This window comes from Chiloscyllium plagiosum, chromosome 24 (assembly GCF_004010195.1).
Source record: "Chiloscyllium plagiosum isolate BGI_BamShark_2017 chromosome 24, ASM401019v2, whole genome shotgun sequence".
Lineage (NCBI taxonomy): Eukaryota > Metazoa > Chordata > Chondrichthyes > Orectolobiformes > Hemiscylliidae > Chiloscyllium > Chiloscyllium plagiosum.
The window spans coordinates 37832013-37849519 of NC_057733.1; the positions used below are offsets into that span (position 1 = coordinate 37832013).

At 41.8% G+C, this 17507-nt stretch overlaps 1 protein-coding gene across 1 annotated transcript; it reads left to right on the top strand.

Moving 5' to 3' along the window:
- The first annotated feature begins 5078 nt into the window (after window positions 1-5078).
- On the top strand, window positions 5079-16623 carry LOC122562197. Its single transcript, XM_043714866.1, has 5 exons — window positions 5079-5197; window positions 8968-9068; window positions 13400-13473; window positions 14447-14826; window positions 15627-16623. Exons 2-5 carry the CDS (start codon window positions 9016-9018, stop codon window positions 15753-15755), a joined length of 636 nt encoding a protein of 211 aa, XP_043570801.1. The 5' UTR covers window positions 5079-5197; window positions 8968-9015; the 3' UTR covers window positions 15756-16623.
- Window positions 16624-17507: the final 884 nt, after the last annotated feature.

Consider the following 17507-nt stretch of genomic DNA (forward strand, 5'->3'; position numbering starts at 1 on the left):
ATATATATTAATGATATAGAATATGGTATTAGTAATAACATTAGCAAATTTGCTGATGATACAAAGCTGGGTGAAATGTGATGAGGATGTTAGGAGATTACAGGGTGACCTGGACAGGTTAGGTGAGTGGTCAGATGCGCGTCAGATGCAGTTTAATGTGGATAAATGTATGGTTATCTACTTTGGTGGCAAGAACAGGAAGGCAGATTACTACTTCAATGGAATCAATTTAGGTAAAGGGGCAGTGCAGAGAGATCTGGGTGTTCTTGTACACCAGTCAATGAAGGCCAGCATGCAGGTACAGCAGGTAGTGAAGAAAGCTAATAGCATGCTGGCCTTCATAACAAGAGGAATTGAGTATAGAAGCAAAGAGGTGCTTCTGCAGCTGTACAGGGCCCTGGTGACACCACACCTGGAGTATTGTGTGCAGTTGTGGTCTCCAAATTTGAGGAAAGACATTCTGGCTGTTTAGGGAGTGCAGCGTAGGTTCACGAGGTCAATTCCTGAAATGATGGGATTACCTTACACTGAAAAACTGAAGCGACTGGGCTTGTATACCCTTGAGTTTAGAAGACTGAGAGGGAATCTGATTGAGACGTATAAGATTATGAAAGGATTGGACACTCTGGCAGCAGGAAACATGTTTCCGCTGATGGGTGAGTGCTGAACCAGAGGACACAGCTTAAAAATACGGGATAGGCCATTTAGGACAGAGATGATGAGAAACTTCTTCACACAGAGAGTGGTGGCTGTGTGGAATGCTCTGCCCCAGAGGGGAATGCTCTGCCCCAGAGGAGGCCCAGTATCTGGATTCATTTAAGAAAGAGTTGGATAGAGCTCTCAAAGATAGTGGAATCAAGGGTTATGGAGATAAGGCAGGAACAGGATATTGATTAGGAATGATCAGCCATAATCATATTGAATGGCGGTGCAGGCTTGAAGGTCTGAATGGCCTACTCCTGCACCTATTGTCTATTGTCTAAGGCAGATGAGTTTCTGCAGCTCTCCGATTGCTTTTCATATGTTCACAACTGGTGTGTGTGCATGTATTTTATATGTAGCAAATTTGCCTTGCATTTTATTGCAGTCATCCTTATTAACTATAGGCTACAGCATGATTTATCTTTTAAATATGAAATGTATTATCATGTGCTTAAAGAGGTTTGTGACGAGACTGATGTTCTGCAGTGAATTGATTTAATTTGGTTAATCTTGAGAACAGTATTTTTTCTGAGAAAAAAATTTTGTTTCAGTGTAGAGTCAGGTGTAGTTTTTGTAATGAAATTAGTGCAATGAAAGTCCTTGTTTACTGACTGTTGCTCACATTCTCCTACTTCGTTACATACTGTTGTCCCAGTGTGACTCGCAAAATGTAACCATGGTGGCTCAGTGGTTAGCATTGTTGCCTCACAGGGTTCAATTCCAGCCTCGGGCGACTGTTTGTGTGGAGTTTTTACATTCTCCCCATGTATGCATGGGTATCCTCCGTGTGCTCCGGTTTCCTCCCACAGTCTAAAGATGTGCAGGTTAAGTGAATTGGCCATGGTAAATTGCCCATAGTGTTCAGGGATATGCATTAGTCATGGGAAATGTAAAGTAATAGGGTAGGAGAATGGGTCTGGGTGGAATCCTCTTCTGAGAGTCGGTGTGAATTTGTTGGATCAAAATGACCTGTTTCCAAATTCCAGGGATTCTATGAACTACGGTTGTTGTGTGTCTGGAGTCTGGTTATTCCAGAATAACTGGGTGTATCCCTTTAACTGTGGAAACCAGTGTGTTGACATTGCATTATTCCACATTGTTTATAATTAGCAAATAGATAAACAGAGAAGTTCACATTTATCACCAAGTTAAATCAAACTTACTTCTTAGAAATAGATCATTTGGAAGTAGCTGAGTTTGAAGTTTATTGAATTAAAAACAGAAAATGTTGGAAATACTCAGCAGGTCAGACTAGAATCCAGTAGGGTAGAAACTGTTGTGAAATCGGCTGGTGTGTGTGTTCAGGCTTCTGTACCTTCTCCCCAAAGGGAGAGGTTGTAGAAAAGCATTGCCAGGGTGGAATGGCTCTATGAGAATGCTGGTGGCCTTTCCTTGACAGCAGGCCTGGTAGATGGTTTCTATAGATGGGAGGTTGGCCTTTGTGATTGTCTGGGCCGAGTTCACCGCTCTCTCTAACCATCTCCGATCTGGAATGGTACAGTTGCCATACCAGGTAGTGATACATCCAGACAGAATGCTCTCAATGTCATTTCTATAAAAGTTGGCAAGGGTATTTGCCATCATGCCAAATTTCTCAGCTGCCTGAGGAAGAAGAGATGTTGTTGGGCCTTTGAAACCACTGCGTCCACATGAGTCCAAAAAAGCTTGGGCAGCATGGTGGTACAGTGGTTAGCACTGCTGCCTCACAGCGCCAGAGACCCAGGTTCAATTCCCGACTCAGACGACTGACTGCGTGGGTTTCCTCCGGGTGCTCCGGTTTCCTCCCACAGTCCAAAGATGTGCAGGTCAGGTGAATTGGCCATGCTAAATTGCCCGTAGTGTTAGGTAAAGGGGTAAATGTAGGGGAATGGATGGGTTGCACTTCAGCGGGTCGGTGTGGACTTGTTGGGCCGAAGGGCCTGTTTCCACACTGTAAGAAATCTAAAAAAAAGCTTGCTGTTGGTGACCACTCCCAGGAGCTTGACACTCTCCACTCGTTTCACCTCTGTGCTGTTAATGTGTAGGGGGGCATGAGTGACATCCTGCCAAAAGTCAATAATGATTTCATTGGTTTTGCTGGCATTGAGAGCTGGGTTGTTCTCAGTGTAACATTTTTCAAGGTCTTCCATCTCCCATCTGTAGTCTGTTTTGTCGCCATCCGAGATTCGACCAACTATGATGGTGTCATCAGCGAACTTGTAAATGGCGTTAGTCTGGTATTTGGTGACGCAGTCATGGGTATACAGTAAGTACAGTAGGAGGTCTGAGTACGCACCCCTCAGGGGCTCCAGTATTGAGTGTGAGTGAGGATGAAATATTGTCCAGTCTTCACCCCATATACACTAACTCATACTTAAAATGAAAATAAAAACATGCATCAGCTTTGTAACAATCAAGAGTTTGCAGTGTTAAGTTCTAAACTCTATGTAAATGAGTTGTGGATATAATTTGCTTAAAATAAAACAAAGAACTGCAGATGCTGGAGATCTGGCCACTGTCCCTGCCTGTTTCCAAAGGGATGATGTTGGTCGTCTTTTCTATTTATTTATTCATTTATTTATTAAGCATTTTAAGCAAATTATATCCACAACTCATTTACATAATGTTCAGAAGTTAAAATGAAAATAAAACATGCATCAACGTTGTAACAAGCAAGAATTTGCAGTGTTGAGTGAGAGTTAGTGTATATGGGGTGTTACAATGACCTCCTCAGGAGACAGACAATGGATATAACCGATAGGGTACTCTTTGTTGTCCAGTACTTCCTGGGAGCGGAGAAACTACACCATGTTCTTCGCAGCTTGCAACACATCAATGAGGATGAGCACCTCACCTTCCCTATGCCTCCACGTCTTACCTTTAAACAGCTGCCAAACCTTAAACCGACGATTGTTCGCAGCAAACTGCCCAGCTTTCAGGACAACAGCAACCACAACACCATATAACCCTGTCAGGGCAACCACTGCAAGACGTGTCAGAGTTTCGACATGAATATTACAGTTACAATTGGGGACACCAGCCATCATGTACGCAGCAGGAATCGTGATTCATCAAACCTTGTCTATTTCATACAGTGCAGGCAAGTATGCCCGGAGGCATGGTATATTGGTGAACTCAAACAGACACTATGACAACAGATGCCGCGCAAGAATCGCCAGACAGGGATGTTCCCTCCCAGTCGGGGAACACTTCAACTGTCAAGGACATTTGTCCTTGGATCTTTGGGTGACAATCCACCCAGGCGGAATTTGAGATACGCAATAACACAATGTGGCCAAACAGAGGCTGACAGCCAAGTTCGGTACCCATGAGAATGGCCTAATTTGGGACCTTGGGTTCATGTCACACAGGTGACCCGACTACACTATACACTCTCACACACACACTCATGCAGACCCTTTCTCATACACATGCTCTGTCAGACACACATACATACACACTCGGAGAGGCGCACACATGCAAACACAGACACACATAATCTCTCTCTCTCATACACATAAACGTACACACACACAAAGTCTATGGGGTGAATTTGCATTTGCCGAATTGCAATTGTAGATACATTCTATTTTGTTCAAAAAACACACAATCTGCAGGCAGTCAATGCAAGCAGTCAATCCGTGTAACCTTTTGTAAATTCCTACTTTGGAAATAAAACCAGTCTGACTCAAGATTGGGATACAGACACACTCTAACCTCACACCTTTATGCATTGTCTGAGCTGTCACCTTTTTCATAAAAAACTTGTTATCTTGAGAATGTTTTGAAAGACATTCTTGGATTTGCAGTGCTGAGTATGAGTTGGTGTATGTGGGGTATTACAATGTGAGGATTTGCAGTGTTGAGTGTGAGTTGGTGTATGTGGGGTATTACAATGTGAGGATTTGCAGTGCTGAGTGTGAGTTGGTGTTTATGAGGTGTTAAACGTGAGGATTTGCAGTGCTGAGTGTGAGTTGGTGTATGTGGGATGTTAGAACGTGAGGATTTGCAGTGCTGAGTGTGAGCTGGTGTATGTGGGGTGTTACAATGTGAGGATTTCCAGTGCTGAGTGTGAGCTGGTGTATGTAGGGTGTTAGAACGTGAGGATTTGCAGTGCTGAGTGTGAGCTGGTGTATGTGGGGTGTTAGAACGTGAGGATTTGCAGTGCTGAGTGTGAGCTGGTGTATGAGGGGTGTTACAACGTAAGGATTTGCAGTGCTGAGTGTGAGTTGGTGTATGTGGGGTGTTACAACGTGAGGATTTGCAGTGCTGAGTGAGTTGGCGCATATGGTTTGATACAATGTGACGTGTAGTGTTGCAATGTTCGGGCTGTCACGAGGTGTGGTCACGTGAGACAGCGCGTGGCAGGATGTGATGCTGAGCCCGGTTTCCGGTAGTTTTGACGCAGCTGCTATTCAGGAGAAGTCGCCATTTACGCGCTGGGCTGAGAGGAAGAGTGAGAGTGTGTGAGTGAGCTGCTCTGAGAGCGAGGGGACTTTTCACTGAAACTGCTCAGGTATTAACATTCATCTTAAATAAACATCTTATAAATATTTTCTCGTAATTTCTGAAGCAATGTTGCGCGATTGTTTCAGAAATTACGAGAAAATATTTATAAAATGTTTTTAAACTTCTAAGTCGCTGTTGGGTACTACTTGTACTTTGTTTTTACGCCTCACTTGGGTGATTTTCTTTAAGTATTTATTTAAATTTCCTTTCTGTGGTGTTTGTGTGGGGTGTGGGTTTGCTGAGATCCCCGGCCCCTGTCTCTGTGGGCGCCGTTCCCTGTAGCCAGGGTGTGCCGCACATGCGCAGTTGCATCATAAACTGAGGAGACTAACCACCACCCGGAAGCTGCTGCTTAGTCACGCAGTGTGGCTCAGGTTTAACTTGGGCTGTGGTAATTTGTAAAATGAGAATCCACTGTTAAAATATGCAGTAATGCCTCAATCCTTCTGGAATGTGCCTACGCAGAAGAAGTCTGGAGAGGAACGCAGTGGTGTTTGTCGAGGTTCGTCCCGAGCAGCGCCGTGACGCGGGACTCCGTGCTCTACGGTCTGTTCCCCGGGACACGCACTGAGACGATCATCAACTCGGTGAAGGACGCTCTCTGGGCGGTCCGAAACCTGTTGATCTTCCACCTGAAGGAGTTGACCCTGACTGAGTGTTGCAGACTGGCACATTCCAAGGTCCCGGGCTACGTGTTGAGGGACGTGCTGAAGCTTGGGGCAGCTGTGGCCAAGGTGCGGTGGGGAAAGACCACCATGTAACATCTGCCTGTCTAAGGAGAATAGGGGACCCATTCTGATGATGCCTCAGCTAAATATGTAATCATACCTGTATATATGAATGATTACTCTGTCTCTGTATACCAAGAAATGAAATGTTTACAGATGTATGGCATGACCAATTGTACAAATCATCAAAATATTTTATGAATAAAGTATATTTTTGAAATATAAAAAGTAATGCCTCAATTTGGCTTGCGATCCCCTCTCCCCAGCCCCCCAAAAAGAACCATTTATTATGCAGTGGTTATAGTTTTTGCCACCTTTTCAGCGGAGATGGCTGGGCTGAAATACTTGCTCTTGATCAAACTCCATTGCATCTTTAGTTTTTAAAAAATACACCTTTGCTCCTTAGTTTCTTTCCTTCAACTTTGTTATGGTTCCTGTGACTTCAGTTGCAAAGTGAGTAGTGTTTTAATAATTTGAAGTACAAGTGCAGCATTTCACACTAGCTTCACCTTACCCTACTGAATCGTCTTATTGGGTAAATAGCACAATCATGTCATTTTTGCTTTTTTTTTGAAATCAGAAATTGAAGGTTTATGTTGACCATTCTTGCCATCACTCACGTTGCAATCTTAACCATAGATTCCAGAAGCTGCTTTCTGTGTTTGTTTCAAGTTTAACTGTACTAAATTTTTATCCAGCACTGCCTCACTCTGGTCTCTGTTTCTCAACTTTACCCTGATTGTGTTCAGTATGAAAAAGTTTGTTTCAGAATTGATCTGTTCAGGCACCTTTTTTAAACACATGGATGGGTTGAACCGAAGTGTTTGTTTCCATGCTATACATCTCTTTGACTCTTATGTTGAATAGATAGGACCTCTTGGCTCAGTTATGGGTACTACCAGTGTGCCACAAGAACTCTAGAAAAGGTTTTAATAATTTATCAACTACCTTTGTGTGTTAAGAGATTAAGCTTGTGTTTGCAGTTTTAGTGCTCAAATCAGAGGCATGGAAAATGAGATGAATTTAAATCGGAAGTTGCAGATGTTGTGGATACGTAAGCTGAGCTGGGAAGTTTATTTGGAGGCGTTTTTGTCCCCTTTCTAGGTGACATCCTTAGTGCTGTGGAGCCTGAAGTTGCTGAAGTTCTTAAATGAATAAGAATGAAGCTAAAAGCATCTGATTACAAGGTGTGGGGGTGGAAAATAGGATTCTTTTCAGCCATCTTTTTAATTGGAACTTAAGTGTGAGCAGATCAGTCTATTGAGAGGTAATGCTCTTTTGATTTACAGAGTTCAGTGAATTCAAATGGTTCCAGTTTGTCTAGTTTTTCATGTTGACCATCATTCTGTGCTTAAGAATACCGTTTGCTGTATTGCTACAATTGGCAACTCAACTGGGACAATACGGCTGTATAGCTACTTCAAGCTATCTTTCATTTCAAGTAGTGTTGTTGAAATTTTAGGAATTCTAAAATTGGTTTTAACAATATCGTCGGTGCAGCACCTAAGAACAGGAGAACTATATGGGCGGCATGGTAGTTAGCACTGCTGCCTCACAGCACCAGGGTCCCAGGTTCGATTCCAGCCTCAGGCGACTGTCTGTGTGGAGTTTGTACATTCTCCCAGTGTCTGTGTGCGTTTCCTCCTACAGTCCAAGGATGTGCGGGTCAGGTGGATTGGCCATGCTGAATTGCCCATAGTGTTAGGTACATTAGTCAGAGGGAAATGGGTCTGGGTGGGTTACTTTTCTGAGGTCGGTATGGACTAGTTGGGCCAAATGGCCTGTTTCCACAGTGTAGGAAATCTATATTAATTTGCTCTCACTGCAGTTTGTAAAATAAATTGTTTTGAAATTCCAAAGGAATCACGATACCAAGAATTCTTTTGAGAATTGCTAGAATGCCTGCATCTGGGTCTCTTGGCAATGACTTGGTGGGGATGGTCATGAGGTGGATGAATCTTGTTTATGGGAACATGTCTTTTTATTTCTGGCTGCTCCTATGAGTAATTAATTCTCCTCCAGGGAAAGACGTAATTTTTCAGGTGACATTGAATCATGCAACTGCCTAGAAAACATAACATGTTTTGAAGAAAATTTGTTTTCAAAACAATTTGAGCCTTTTAAAGTAAACAATGGCTCAGAACTTCTGATGTGAGATGAATTTGACTAATCTTTGACTATCCGAGCTTCCTGCTTTGTACATAATTTTTTTTTTTACAAGTTGGAGCAGGGAGTTGAAAAAGCACTTGCCTGTTTGATAGTCTCTCTTTTTGATTTAGAAGAGACTATTTAGAAATTAAAACTGCAAGAGTGTAGTGTGAGTTGAGTCATGCAACTTAAGACTGAAATACGCAGGAATTTCTCGAGAGTTAGAATGCTGCCACAAAGAGCTGTAGGGGCAGAGTCTTTCATTATATTTAATACTGGGATTCTTGATAAGTAAAGAATTGAGGGTTGTGGGGAAAGGGCATGGATATTAGGGATGTTGGATCAGCCATGATCCAATTGAATGGTGGAGCTGGTTTGAGGGAGCCAAATGACCTACTCATGTTCCTATTGCGAATGTTCGTCTTGTGTAATCATTGCACTACTTGGGTCTATGCAAGTACTGTAATTGGGGTAAAACCTAAATCAAGGTAAGATATTTGGCCGCCTTTGTCTATTATGGCAGGGTATTCATTGGAGTATTCCAAACTAAATTTGATATATCCACCAAAAAAATGCAGACATCATTTGAAAAGATTTATTTTTCCCCCCCAAATGAATTGAAATTGTTTGAGCATCAACTGATAAGGTTATTGGTTAAATTATAATTAACCTATTTATCAACTAGTTAGTACTTTTAAATTGCTTCACTTTTATCTTGACCTCTTAAGACCCTTCAACCCAACCTTTTTTGTTTTTGCTGGTAACCATTCTTTGTTTTAGATTATTTCCCATTTATATTTAAATTAGTTTGCTTAAAAATAAGAACAATTTTTGGCATTGTATTTGGTGCTCCTGCACATGGAAACATACTAAGTTTGTGATTTCCTCTCTTTCTGTCTAGTGTTGAGTAAGCATCTCTGAATTTTCTTCAGTTCACTTGACTGGAAAAATGTACACTTGTGTGAAGCCAACTCCTTTGACTTTCCTTGAAAAGGCAAAATGGTAAGTGTTCTGTTTTTCAGATTCAAACAAACTGACATATCTCATCAATATGTAAAAGGAATTCTGTCGACTGGGCCATCTATAAAAGCATTTGTGTTGCAATCTTTGAGTGGATGATTCATGTCCATGCAGCTGAATAGAGGCACATATCTAGCATGGCGACAGATTTGGTTGCTTGTTTTTCTTTTCCATTATCTCGCTGTTATGTTGGCACTCAAGCCCAGGAAATGTAGCTGTAGGTTTAGAATGATATAGCACTGCAATAGAGCCGTCGGTCCAAGTTGTCTGTGCTATCCAGATAAACTAACTGATCTAATCCCAGTTGCCTGCATTTGACCCATATCCCTCAACACCACCTATTCATGTAACCACCCTGATCCTTTTTAACTGGTATAATTGTATCTACACCCAGTACTTCCTCTGGCAGCTTATTCCATGCACCCACAACCCTTGCATGAAGAAGCTGCCCCTCAGGTCCCTTTTTAAATCTTGACCACCTCACCAATATCCTGTATAGCTGCAACATGACATCCCAACTCCTATGTTCAGTGGACTGACAAATGGAGGAAAATGTGCCAAATGCAGCTTTGCCATGTCTATCTGCAATTCTGCTTTAAGGGACAGTACACCTGCACTCCCAGGTCTTTGTTCAGCACCACTCCCTAGGCTTCTACAGTTAAGTGTATCAGTCCTGACCTGATTTGTGTTACCAAAATGCAATACTTCACATTTATCTAAATTAAACTCCATCTGCTGCTCCTTGACCCATTTGCCTGTTTGATCAAGGTCCCATTGTACTCTGAGACATAAAAATCTTCTTCACTATGCCACCTACTTTGGTATCATCTGCAAACTTACTAACCATACGACTTCGCTTCGCATTCAAATCACTTATATAAATGGCAAGAAAAACATTGGAACCAGCACCAATCCTTGCAGCCTGCTGCTGGTCATAAGCCTCCACTCCGAATAACAAACCTCTACTACTACGCTCTGTCTCCACCTTAAAGCCAATTTTGTATCTATTTGATTAGCTGTCCTTGTGATGCAACCTTACTAACCAGTACACCATGCAGAATTTTGTCTACCTGGACTTCAAGTCGTTTGACAATGTCTGCCACATTCAATTTCCTTTGTCAACTCTTCAAAACACACACATCCAGTTAGTGTGACACAATTTCCCATGTCCACAGTCATATTGACTATCCCTAATTTGTCCTTGCCTTTTTTAAATACATGTAAATGCTGACCTTTAGAATCCCCTTAAACAACTTAATTACTGACGTCAGGCTCACTGGTCTATATCTTGTTGGCTTTCTCTTATCTGTCTTAAATAATGGCATAACATTAGTCATCCTCTGATCTTGTACCTCGTCTGGCTGTCAGTGACACAAATGGTAAGTATAGGGAATGCTGGATGACTAAAGAAATGGAGGGTTTGGTTAAGAAAAAGAAGGAACCGTATGTCAGGTATAGACAGGATAGATCGAGTGAATTCTTAGAGGATAAAGGAAGTAGGAGTATACTTGAGGGAAATCAGGAGGGCAAAAAGGGGACATGAGATAGCTTTTGGAAATAGAATTAATGAGAATCCAAAGGGTTTTTACAAATATATTAAGGAAAAAAGGGTAACTAGGGAGAGAATAGTTGCCGCCTCAGGTGACTGACTGTGTGGAGTTTGCACGTTCTCCCCGTGTCTGCGTGGGTTTCCTCCGGGTGCTCCGGTTTCCTCCCACATCACAAAGATGTGCAGGGTCAGGTGAATTGGCCATACTAAATTGCCCGTAGTGTTAGGTAAAGGGTAAATGTAGGGGTATGGGTGGGTTTCGCTTCGGCGGGTCGGTGTGGACTTGTTGGGTCGAAGGGCCTGTTTCTACACTGTAATCTAATCTAATCTAATAGGGCCCCCCAAAGATCAGAGCTGAAAAATGTGTTGCTGGAAAAGTGCAGCAGGTCAGGCAGCATCCAAGAAGCAGGAGAATCGACGTTTCGGGCATAAGCCCCTCAAAGATCAGCAAGGCAGCCTTTGTGTGGAGCCACAGAAAATGGGGGAGATGCGAAATGTATATTTTGTATCAGTATTTACTGTGGAAAATGATATAGACTGTAGGGAAATAGATGGGTCATCTTGCAAAATGTCCGGATTACAGAGGAGGAAGTGCTGGATGTCTTGAGATGGTTAAAGGTGGATAAATCCCCACGACCTGATCAGGTGTACCCGAGAACTCTGTGGGAAGCTGGAGAAGTGATTGCTCTGCCTCTTGCTGAGATATTTGTATCATCGATAGTCACAGGTGAGGTGCCGGAAGACTGGAGGTTGGCAAACGTGATGCTACTGTTTGAGGGTGGTAAAGACAAACCAGGGAACTATAGACCGGTGAGCCTGACCTTGGTGGTGGGCAAGTTGTTGGAGGGAATCCTGAGGGGAAGGATGTACATGTATCTGGAAAGGCAAGATCTGATTAGGGATAGTCAACATGGCTTTGTGCGTGGGAAATCATGAATCACAAAATTGATTGAGTTTTTTGAAGAAGTAACAAAGAAGATTGAGGGCAGAGCAGTAGATGTGGGTGTACAGAGCTGGACCCTCTACTTTTTGTCATTTACATAAATGATATGGATGCAGGCATAAGAGGTTCAGTTAGTAAGTTTGCAGATGACACCAAAATTGGAGGTGTAGTGGACAGCGATTGAGTGCAGGTTCATAGCTCCTTGAAAGTGGAGTCACGGGTAGATAGGATAGTGAAGAAGGTGTTTGTTATGCTTTCCTTTATTGGTCAGAGTATTGAGTACAGGAGTTGGGAGGTGATGTTGCGGCTGTACAGGACATTGGTTAGGCCACTGTTGCACTATTGCGTGCAATTCTGGTCTTCCTATCGGAAAGATGTTGTGAAACTTGAAAGGGTTCAGAAAAGATTTACAAGGATGTTGCCAGGGTTGGAGGATTTGAGCTATAGTGAGAGGCTGAACAGACTGGGGCTGTCCTCCCTGGAGCATCTGAGGCTGAGAGGTGACCTTTATAGAGGTTTACAAAATTGAGGGGCATGGATAGGATAAATAGACAAAGTCTTTTCCCTGGGGTCAGGGAGTCCAGAACTAGAGGGCGTAGGTTTAGTGTGAGAGGAGAAAGATATAAAAGAGACCTAAGAGGCAACTTCTTCACGCAGAGGGTGGTACATGTATGGAATGAGCTGCCAGAGGATGTAGTGGATGCTGGTACGATTGCAACATTTAAGAGACATTTGGATGGGTGTACGAATAGGAAGGGTTTGGAGGGATATGGGCCGGATGCTGACAGTTGGGATATCTGGTCGGCATGGACAGGTTGGACCATAGGGTCTGTTTCCAATCTGTACATCTGACTCCGACTCTAAGTACCTCATCAAGGGGCCTTGCAATCTCTTCCCTAGCTTCCTATCGAATTCTGGGATAAACCTCTTCGGGTCTTGGGATATATTTATCTTTTAAGAATGCAGCACCTCTTTCTGTAATATGGACTTTTCCAAGAAATCACTTTTTCCCCAATTTCTATTGCTTCCATGTCTTTGTCCACAAATACTGAACTGCAATATTTGTTTAGTGTTTACCCATCTCCTGTGGTTCTACATAGATAGCCACCTTGATCTTTAAGATGTCCCTATTTTCTCACCCTAATTATTCTTTTGCCCTTAATGTACTTGTAGAATCTCTTTAGATTCACCTTAACCTTATCTGTCAGAGCTTACTAATGCCTTTTTGCCCTCTTGATTTTTCTCAAGTACAGTCCTACTGCTGTTGTACTCCTTGGGATTCACTTGATCCCAGCTGTCAAAATCTGAAATGTATCCTCCTTTTTCCTTGACAACCTTATTATTATTATTACAGGTGTGCCCATCTTACATATTTGCTTTTCATTTTCCTGCTGACTAATCAGATTGTACTATCGGCCCCACAATAAAGTAGTCATCCCTTTTTAATTTCTCAGTTCCATCCATAAGTTTCAGTGGATGAACCCTGAGGAATGTCCTCCCCAAGTACAGTTTTAAAGTTATCCCTAGTCAGAAATGGCACTCCCTCTCCTCCTGCATCCCAGGAACATGAAGCTGCCAGTCCTGTCCCTCGCTGAGCCATAATACTAGTATAGATATGATATCCCAATCTCCAACAAGGCTGTTGTAAATACTGATTTGATTTTGTTTGCTGTTTAGAATCTCAGTTACTTTGATTGCATTGGATCAGTTCACTGCCTTGAGTATAGAGTGTATAAACTCAAACATTTGAATCTGAGCAGTTTTTATTAAAAGAGCAGTGGCCAATATGTAAATTTGTCTGACTTGGATGTTCTTTATTAGGGTGGATGACATTAACAAGGATACAGAGCTGGGAGCAGATGAATGTCATAAAGACTTTTGCAGACTGAAACCAGGTAAAATACTTCCCTTTATAAAATTATGCATATATTAAAATAGGGTTGACTTCTGTCTTTTTTTCAAAAGCATTTTGTGGTAAATAGCGTAGAAAACTGTTGCATTTGTAGATTAAAAATTAAAGCACTGGAAGATGAGCCAGTCATATTGGTACCTTGATGCAGTATGAAAGCTGAGCTAAGGTTTTAGTCACTATTTTCAGGGAGCTATATCACTTGTGTAATTTTAACTGAAGCACTGGAATATTGTGAAAGGACATAATTTTAAGGGCTTTCTAATAAACCATTTATCATGCATCCCTTCACCCTGTTAATGTCCCTGTGCAGTATATGTCTGAGTAATCAATGAGTCAGCTCAAATCCCTGTTTTTAATGGGAGTCCGTCTAGCTGGTTTGCTCAGTCATGTTTTGCGCTCTCCCACCCACCTAATGTACTTTATTATTCAAGCTTAGTGCAGCTTTCCATGCCATTTCCTCAATCATTTTAATGTTTGCTTGCTGTTAAATCTACTGGTCTCAACAGCCTCTTTGCAAAATGGCTGCTTTGTAGTTCATTGTGGAGTTTTTAATTCCCCTTTTAAATGGTGTCCATAAAGCCTTCTCTCTATCTGGTCTTTTTACTCATCTCCAAACAGTTGCAATTATTCAGTAGCTGTCCATCTAAATGTAGATAGCTTGATTCACTAAGCCAAATTTCTAAATTACTTACCTTCACCATATTCTGGGTAACTGCACTAGATAGCTATTGGATTTCATAAGGCGAGGACTGCAGATGCTGGAGGTCAGAGTTGAAAAGTGTGGTGCTGGAAAAGCACAACCGGTCAGGCAGCATCTGAGGAACTGGAGAAATGATGAAAAGCTCTCACTCGAAATGTCGACTCTCCTGCTCCTTGGATGCTGCCTAACTGGCTGTGCTTTTCCAGCATCACACTTTTTGAATATAATTTCATAAGTTCTAAACTTCTTGTTTTAGGTGGAAAATATTTACAACTGGTAGCAGACAAAGTGGATCTTCACAGAGGAAAAACTGTGAAATTGCAAACGAACGTTCCCCTTACAATTGGAGGCCTGGATGATACAATTTATTGGGGAAGGCTTGATTTGCTTAAGTGTTGGCAGGATCTCTACCTTCCCCAAAGAATGGATATGGTGGTTCTGGGTGTGATTGAAAGTTATCCGTGCCTGGCACCAGGGCTTCAGCTTGTCATTCTCGCTGGAAATGATGGTTCAGTATTTGCCTATGAAGAAGAGATGTTGCACAAAATTGCTAATAATTTGGAAGAGCTCTTCTGTGCAGGTCCAGTGTTTCCTGGAACTGAAATCTATGAATATGGCAGAGGTTTCAGACCAAAGGTAAGAGTACTGCTAAAAATGCACGTGGACCTTTTTCCCCTTGCCGTCAAGGGCAGAATCGCAAGAATACCAAATTTAAGGAGCAGTTTTCCCTGCATAAGGGGATGCTCATTGATCAGCAATTGGACTTGTCACTGAGCACAAGATGCATAGCTTGCGTAGCTTTTGTTTTTAAGCAATGTACGTGTTCCGCATTATGAAGTAATCATTTAAATTGTTGATATTAGGCTTTGGTTTTCTAGCACTGAAATACACCGTTATGAAAGAAACACTAAATTTTGGTATCAGCCATAAGTTGCCTTTGAGCAAAGAACTTCGGAATAGTTGGACATTCTGGCTGGCTATCTTAATCAGTTTGTTTTCTTCTAATTTAAATTAGACTGCACTAAGTGCGTTGAGATCTGATATAGCACTTGCATATTTGATGTATTTATCAGCTGTGCTTAGCAAAAAGTAGCACTAATTTGGTATTACTAGAATACAAGGAATGGAGTTTATTGCAAATGTTTTATAATGTGACTCAGCAAAAAAAAAACTAATTCTTGATTGAAATGGGGATTTTTTTTTGGGATGTTCCCAATTGTGCCTACTTAGTGCTTTTAAATGCTCTTACTCCCTGCTGTTTTTACACTTAAATACTACTGCTGTTTTAGGTTTTGTGATATTTATTTCACTTGAATTCTACAGTAGTAAAATATTCTGTTTAGCAATACATTCTGGGACTTGTGTATTGATGCATATTTGTCAGTGATTGCTCCAAACTGCATCATGGTGCTAGTAAAAGTGCTGATCTATTTCAGAATAACAAAGAATATATGGCAGCCCTCAAAGAAGCTGGGTTGGAAAAGATCTCCCAAGATACGAGGAACTTCATTAGCAGAAATGCAACTGAAATGAAGAAGCTGATTGATGACTTGGATTTCTTGTAGTATTTTGGGTCTCAGTCGGTGAGTGGAACAGTGTTACTTATCACAGCCAGGTTTGTGCATACTGTTTGGCACCTCAGAACGTTGGAACCAGTAAATATCTTTGACACACTGCCCAGTTTATGCACAGTAGCACTTTGTTTTGAAGTTGGTGTGACCGTGTCCTTGAGCTTCTCAACATCGTAAGGATAACTTTTCATGGCTCAATGACAGATTAAGACTGTGCGCTGCAACATCTCGTTTGAAAGACTGTATGCCTGTGACAGCAGCATTCTGTTAATGTTTTGTGACTTGAATGGGAGTGCTGTTTGTAGGATCTCTTATTTTTACTTACATTGTAACTGAAAACGACTAATATTTTGTAACTGTGTACACCTTTTTAGTAATAAGGTGGATCTTAAATGAAGTTTTCTAGACTCAACATTAGAAACCTTCTCTTCATGGATGCTATCTGACCTGCTGTGATCTCCTTGTTTTCAGTACAGATTCCTGCATCTGCAATAATATGCTCCTACAAGCTCCTTGCTTAAATTTTCCCTTCAGATATGTTGCGCTAAGGTTTGATATGACCTAAATCAGGCTAGAAGTAATATTCACTGTTTATGTACTGGCACTTTCCTTGGAGTCCTGATGTATCTTTGTATAATACAAGTTTTTTTCATGAATTTTTATTCACTTTTTCCAAATGCTTCCATGAGAAATAAAATTAAAATGAATCTGATAGATGTTTTGCATTCAGGCCAAAGTTATTTCATGTGCAAACACCAGTTAAGATGCTGAGGGCTTGCTATTTCTGCTTTCTGTCAAATAGTTTCCATGTTAGATCAGTTCTCTTTGGAGTGAAACTGACACAATAAACAAGATCACCTAGCATGGAGTTCTGTGTTTTTCTTAAATGTAGAACATTGTACAACTTTTTTTATTTTTCTAGCAACATTACTGTCAAACCATTGCATTTGGTGGCGGCGGGGGAGAGGATTGGAATTAGAGCTGTGGAATGGAGGTGTCCTGCACCCAGGCTGAACTGGAGCAGTTCACCAACTTTCACCCTGCCCTCAAGTTCAATTAGTCCACCTAGGACATCTCCCTCCCCTTCACATCTCCATTTCCATCTTCGACAGTCTTCAGATGGGCATTTACTCTAAACCAACAGACTCTCAGCTATCTGGACTACATCTCCTCCCACCCAGTATCCTGCAAGAATTCATCCCGTTCTACCAATTCCTCTGCCTTTGCTGCATCTGCTTGCACGAGGAGACATTACACTCCCAAGCATCTGAGATGTCCCATGTATTTTAAACAATGTGCTTTTACCCCTTTGTCATGAAGACAGCCCTCCACATTTATTAATTAGGTGAATCTTAAATGAAGAGTCTTCTCGACTCAACATTAGATACCTTCACTCCATGGATGCTGTCTGACCTGCTGTAATCTCCATTTGTTTTCAGTACAGATTCCAGTATCTGCAATAAAGTGCTCCTACAAGGTGAATCTTAAATCCCAAACAGTCCTTCCAGGTGGAACAGAGGTCACTTGCTTCTCCAATCTATTTTATTGTATCTCGTGCTCCCAATGCAGTCTTCTCTACATCAGGAAGACCAAACACAAACTAAGGGAGTGTTTTGCCAAGCATCTCAGCTGGCCCGAAAGGGGCTGGGCTGACCTGACCTCCCAGTCACTGCCTGTTTTAATTTCCCTTCCAATTTCCTTACCGGCATGACTATCCTTGGCCTCCTCCACTGTCACAGCGAATTA

Coding starts and splice junctions, on each gene's coding strand:
- LOC122562197 (XM_043714866.1), top strand. CDS start 9,016: ATGTACACTTGTGTGAAGCCAACTCCTTTGACTTTCCTTGAAAAGGCA. Junction 9,069..13,399: donor TTCCTTGAAAAGGCAAAATG/GTAAGTGTTCTG, acceptor GTTCTTTATTAG/GGTGGATGACATTAACAAGG. Junction 13,474..14,446: donor CTTTTGCAGACTGAAACCAG/GTAAAATACTTC, acceptor TTCTTGTTTTAG/GTGGAAAATATTTACAACTG.